This window comes from Oncorhynchus mykiss, chromosome 8 (genome assembly GCF_057628025.1).
Source record: "Oncorhynchus mykiss isolate SJ-2025 chromosome 8, ASM5762802v1, whole genome shotgun sequence".
Classification (NCBI taxonomy): domain Eukaryota; kingdom Metazoa; phylum Chordata; class Actinopteri; order Salmoniformes; family Salmonidae; genus Oncorhynchus; species Oncorhynchus mykiss.
In genome coordinates this window covers 80,970,236-80,976,527 of record NC_143029.1, presented here as the reverse complement: position 1 = coordinate 80,976,527, position 6,292 = coordinate 80,970,236, and the positions used below count along the sequence as shown (strand labels likewise).

Below are 6,292 nucleotides of genomic sequence, written 5' to 3'. Positions count from 1 at the left end.
CAATACTCTACTCAGCAAACTGGATGCAGTTTATCACAGTGCCATCCACTGTTACTAAAGCACCTTATACCACCCACCACTGCGACCTGTATGCTCTAGTCGGCTGGCCCTCACTACATATTCGTTGCCAGACCCACTGGCTCCAGGTCATCTACAAGTCCATGCTAGGTAAAGCGCTGCCTTCTCAGTTCACGATAGCAACACCCACCCATAGCATGCGCTCCAGCAGGTGTATCTCACTGATCATCCCTAAAGCCAACACCTAATTTGGCAGCCTTTCCTTCCAGGTCTCTGCTGCCTGTGACTGGAACGAATTGCAAAAAAAAAAAAAAAAAAAAAAAAAAAAAAGCTGAAGTTTTATTTCCCTCACCAATCTGCTATCTGAGCAGCTAACCGATCGCTGCAGCTGTACGCAGTCCATCGGTAAATAGCCTACCCAATTTATCTACCCCATCCCCATAGTTTTTATTTTTCTGCTCTTTTGCACACCAGTATCTCTACCTGCACATGACCATCTGATCATTTACCACTCGTGTTAATCTGCTAAAATTGTAATTATTCACCTACCTCATGCACACAATGTATAGTCTCTTTTTTCTGTGCTATCGATTTGTTTATTCCATGTGTAACTGTGTTGCTGTCTGTTCACACTGCTATGCTTTCTTGGCCAGGTCACAGTTGTAAATGAGAACTTGTTCTCAACTAGCCTACCTGGTTAAATAAAGGTGAAATAATAAAATAAGAGTTTATTTACTAGTTATTGGAAGAGGTGAAACTATTGACTACATCTGTCTAGAGCTATGAACAAACACGAGGAGAGTATCTTTCCATTTTATTTTTTATAACATGTTAGTATGGTATCCCATAGACAAATCACCCTACCTAAAGCGGTTTCCCCAAAGAGATGCAGCTTGTAGGATCTCTATACATAATGTTTAAGATGGGAAATGTGTTTTCCCAAAACTCCTGGGAACCAGTGACTGCATTGAAGACACCACTCAGCCAATGCAGAGTACTGGGTTGATGTGTTGACTCCACTGCTGCTCACACCACCTCCAGACACTGGACCTAAGACCAAGGAATGAAAGAACTAGTCAATATTGCATAAATCATGCATTTTCAGAGCATTTGAAATGGCAGCTTAACAGATATGCAAAACTGTACAAAAACAGACAAACCTGGAAGACTGCTGCAGAAGATTCCAGTTTATCACCATCTGACACACTGGAGAGTTCAGTCTCCAAAAAGTTAACTCACCCTAAAAGAGAAGACAGTCATGACATTAGAACAGAATCTCACAAAAACAACAGGACTTTGGCATGCAACAGCTTAACTTGTTCAACTTTATACACAATGCTTAGAACCACGCTATAAAAATAACAGAGCAAGAAACAAACACAGATCAGTGGGTTGTACATCAAGAGGGGCAATTGAGGTGATCACAATTGAGTTTGACTGAAATACATACAAGACATGACGGAAGAGTATTCGTACGGAGGCCAGGTTGTCATTTCGCTAAGGCACATTTCAAGAGGGGGCAGTTGGACTTAAGCATCGTGTGTTGCAAAATGGCCAGGGGACGTTTGACTGGCAGTCTCTGCAGCAGGGGGACAATGGCTAAAACATTGTTGGAAATAAAAATTACTGAAGGATGTGAGCAAAAGGAGTTTACCTCACGTGAACTGGCCTATTGATTGTCCACAAATGAACTAGGCAAGAGAGCAGCTTTCACTTCTGATGAGCACTGGTTGGTAGGAGCAACACGTCATTCGCCAAGGACTTGTAGACATTTTCTGTAGCTGAGCAATGAAGCATTAACAGGACCCCCCCCACCCTCATGAGTAGGCCACACTAGTCATGTCAAGATCATACAATATTCCTCTAGGCAAATAAACTACCCATTTATTTACCAAACCACTAGTGCCCAGTGGCATCAAGTACTCAAACTAAACTGTTAAGTGCAACTATAGTCAAGCGTTTTGACTACCAGTACCCCACTAACCATTAGCCACTAAAAGGTAAACCCCACACTTCAGCCTCAGAGGGAAAATATGCCAACAGAAGTTAATTAAAATACTGGAACCATGGCACTTCCTGTGAAATGTAGTATAAAGTTACTCCTAGTTTTGGGATGTATATGTTTGAAGTCTCTGTAGTACCAGAGAAATTAAAAACCACAGAAGGGACACATTTAAATGCTATGAAGATACACGAACTGGCAAAATGCTAACTTCCCCATAAGTACGTTCAAGGCACACGTATTTTCAACAAATCGTTTTAATGGGCTCCATGAAGCCAAAATTGACAAAAAAAAATAATCTTCAATGTTGATGATACAAAGAACAGAAAGTACAAAATCGTTCCCAGGTGGAATATTGGGGAAGAGTAGTAACAGTATGAATTGTTTTTTTGTTGTTCTCTTTAAGTTAAGTCCATTATAACAAGCACATTTAAAATGCAGGCTTCTGAGCAGAGCAAAACACCGTGGGCAGACTGTAGCCCACTGCAATTTGCAACTTCATGAACAGCCGGCCACTTCAGGCGTGCAGTGTCACCAGCCTTAAAGGAATTCACTCTTTTTGGAAACTTAACACAGGACCGTCGGCTATATCAAGAACCTCAATGGTATGGGTGAAGGCATTGCTGCCTAGCAACACAAGGAATGCATTCATAAAATCCAAAAAGCACTTCCCGGCCAGTTTTCAAAAGCATCTAAGTGGAATATTTTTTTTTTTATATACTGTTTTAAAACTTGGCAGGAGGTAGGTCGGACATTGCCGTTTAAAACAAAAACAGGAAGTTAACAAGCCCCATTGATATCCCCAATATTAATATTTAGGATTCAAATGGTGATGTCAGACAGTGCTGGATAGGAACAGGGCATAGAAAGTAACTGAGGCTGTTATTCAAAAACAGCCATGTGAAGCAATATTTGAGTTCACTAAATGTGCAGCACCAACAAGTCAGACATTATGCTTTATCAATTGAAATGCCATAAGAGCAAATAGAGATGCATCCTTTAGAGAACATCTCCAACTGGAACTTCTATTAAACATGGTTTGTAAATGAATGGCCGAAACCCAATGGCTAAATTTAAAGACGCTCGAGCTACTTAAACACAGAATAGGACTACAAAAAATCATCAGGTCAACACGTGGACAAATTTCTTGAGAGGAGCGCATCTTTTTAAATACAGCCAGCCAAGGGATGATCTTGAATCAGGGGGCAGATTTTTACTCGTCAGCTGAGGACAAGAAGTGGGCACACAGACACTGAGTTTAGGAAACAAGTTCACGAACATTTGAGTTTGACACATCCAACATGGTTACCCACTAAACAGTCGCAAATAGCTGAACCAACTAGTGTGGGAGGTCTCTCTGTATAAACAGTGCTGGGCGTAAGATGATGCAAATATGATCCCAGCAAATTGAATGAGTTCATAGTACAAGGGAGGGAAGGAACGGCGCATTGAACTAGATGGCATTCTATACTAGTCAGAGGAATAGATTTGATTCCAGAACCTTGAGGAAGTGTCCTAGGCTTATTGATGCAAGCACATCATTATGTAAGTACACATAACTCGTACATACCATAACTGTCGTAGCTGTCTCTGTAGGATCCCCCAGAGCGATCCCCGTAGCCTCCCTGGCCCCTAACATTGGAGGAGAAAAAAATATATATAGGTAAGGTCGCTGTCCGATAGAAAAGATGCAAGACGGGAATTTCTACAAACAATTTGAACATCTCTTAATTGGCAGTCGGACGTGTCGCCTCACCTATTGTCCCTGTATCCTCCGCCACCGGAAGAGTATCCTCCACCACCGCCGCTCCTGTATCCACCACCACTTCCATAGCTCCGGTCTCCGCCGCCACCTCCATAGCTCCGGTCTCCGCCGCCACCTCCATAGCTCCTCTCACCATATCCCCTGTCACCACCACCATATCCTCCACCACCTGGGAACAAACAAGCACAGGCTGTTCAAAAACCAACTCATATTAAAGGCAAAACACACTGAAATGTTTGACTACGGCCAAGAGGGAGGGCAGGACAAACGCTAATGGAGGATGGGGAGCACACCATTTTGCAGATTGTCTGCCCATACCTCGCGAGTAAACTCGCCCACCTCTTCCTCTCCCCCCTCCATATCCACCTCCACCGCCATATCCACCACCGCCTCTGGACCCTCTGAATCCACCACCTCCGCCTCCAGAACGACCACCACCCTTGCCTGCCTCGTCCACACGAATTGTTCTGCCGTCAACTGACTGCAAGAGAGAAAGGGGTTAACCATTTGTTTTATGTATGGGTTTAACACATCTGGGTGGTCCGTCATATTGTTTATAGCTGTACAACATTTATAGTGTTAGGGCTAGATATTCAAACTGGTGCGCTATAATAATTATACATGCAAAAACGAGGTAAATAAGCTTCCTTAGAAAATGATCCACATATCTACCTTGCCGTTCATGCCATCCAATGCATCCTTTGCATCCTCGGCATTATCGTACTTTACGAAGCCGAATCCACGAGATCTTCCCGTTTCTTTGTCCCTGATGACATCAACTGAGCGAGACCAAAACATCAATTAACCGGAAGTTCCCAATTTCTGATAATATATTTAGTAGCCAACCATCGCGCAAATAAAATTACTTGGGACGCACCTTTTGCTATGTTTCCATACTTAGCGAAAGCTTCAGCCAGAGATTCTTCTGTTGTGTCGAAGCTCAGGCCACCGACGAAAAGTTTTCCTTCGTCGGACATGTTTCTTTGTCTGCAAGGGAAAAAGCCCGGGTCAAACAAAATCCCATTAGGTGTCGTTACCTGGCCATTTCCATTAATATCAAAACGTTACATAACGTACTCCCGATACCTACATGAGTTGTAAATCTAGCTAGGTCACATCTAGGGTAGTTAACAAATTGTCTGACGCACATTGCGCACAACATAATTAGCTCCGTTAGCGCTAGGCCAACCTGTCAATAATCATCGGAATTCAGGCTTATACAACATTTTTGAACGTTATTTAACCTGCTATGGTGGAAAACAAATTAAGCGTAAACCGTACGCGCGGATTAGCCGTCTGGCTAAATGAGTCTTACATTTTTTTTGAAAAAAAAAAAAAACAGGCCAAGAAAGGGAGCGCCATTTTACACCACGTTGTTGGCCTGCTTCGCCACCTGGTGCTAAGCTAAAGGCGGAGACGCAGCCATCTTTACAATGAAGTTGATAGCTAACGTAAGGTGAAACTAGAACTGAAAATAGAAAAATAAAAGGGTTAAACATCCGTGTATTTCATTTGTTTACTAGCTAGTTCTCGCAGAAAAACTCAAAAATCAGCTTAAGTGAACTGGCGAAATACATGTCGAAAATTAACGTTAACGAGTACTTTCGCTAGCTAAAGCGGCTTTCGAACCACGTTTATTCAACAGTAACTACATTTCTGTAATTTACACAATTATTTAGAATACCTAAAGACGACCAAAATAACGATAAATTAGGCAATCAGCTAAATACACCAGCCACAAAATATACAAAAACATACCTTTTACGGACAGAACGAGAAGAGCTGGTGTTTAGAGAGGCACGTCGTCACAAAAGAAATGGAAGCGCACTCTGTCTATGACGACTGTTAGCGAAGTATTTAAATGACTTTGCGGGGGGGGGGGGGGGGGGGCGTGATCTTGTCTTATTTGAATATGGGCACATCTTTTTCGCGGTAACAATTGATACAATTATAACAGCTATTCAATTACATGAGTTGGCTATTTGAGTTTGTAAACTTATACGCCTAATGTCTTTGACACTTTTAAAGTCAGTCCAAATTGGGCTATATTATTCAGGCTACTTTGCCCACTAGTTTTATATAGGCAATTTTCTAAAACATTTATCCAGAAGTGGAAAGGATACACATGTTAATGGTCCAGTGTGTCCATGTATCTCACAGTCCACTTTTTCTGCATGTACTGTATGTCACCCAATGCATAGGCTTGGTTTACTTGTCTCTGCAACTGTAGGCCTTAGTCAAGCTACTGTGCTTTTCTTCCTAAAGCATTATTGAAAGAAGAAGAAAAATAACCAGACCTTGCCAGATTTTGATGCTGGCATGAATCGGTATATGGAATTCTTTGACCTTTGGCATTAGCCTGCATCTAAACTGAACAAAAATATAAACAAAACATGCAACAGTTTTAAAGATTTTACTGAGTTACAGTTCATATAATCAAATCAAAGTTTGTCACGTGCGCCGAATACAACCTTTACAGGCTCTAACCAACAGTGCAAAAAAAGGTA

The 6,292-nt window shown here is 41.9% G+C and overlaps 1 protein-coding gene across 9 annotated transcripts; it reads right to left on the bottom strand.

Moving 5' to 3' along the window:
- Positions 1 to 819: 819 nt before the first annotated feature.
- LOC110530711 (cold-inducible RNA-binding protein B) lies at positions 820 to 5,705 on the bottom strand. 9 transcript variants are annotated; one of them, XR_002474582.3, is made up of 8 exons: positions 5,544 to 5,645; positions 4,663 to 4,772; positions 4,458 to 4,564; positions 4,104 to 4,266; positions 3,777 to 3,954; positions 3,591 to 3,652; positions 1,179 to 1,258; positions 820 to 1,068 (listed from the first exon to the last, which is right to left on the bottom strand). XR_002474582.3 is itself a non-coding variant. In XM_021613963.3 (7 exons), the coding sequence occupies exons 2-7, from the start codon at positions 4,760 to 4,762 to the stop codon at positions 3,234 to 3,236; spliced, it is 600 nt and encodes a 199-aa protein (XP_021469638.1). In that variant the 5' UTR covers positions 4,763 to 4,772; positions 5,544 to 5,705; the 3' UTR covers positions 2,262 to 3,233. The 9 variants fall into 9 exon arrangements, 5 of the variants coding, with proteins under 5 accessions (XP_021469638.1, XP_021469636.1, XP_021469641.1 ...); XR_002474583.3 differs by having other exon boundaries at positions 4,125 to 4,266; XR_016482657.1 differs by having other exon boundaries at positions 4,152 to 4,266.
- Between the last annotated feature and the right edge of the window lie 587 nt (positions 5,706 to 6,292).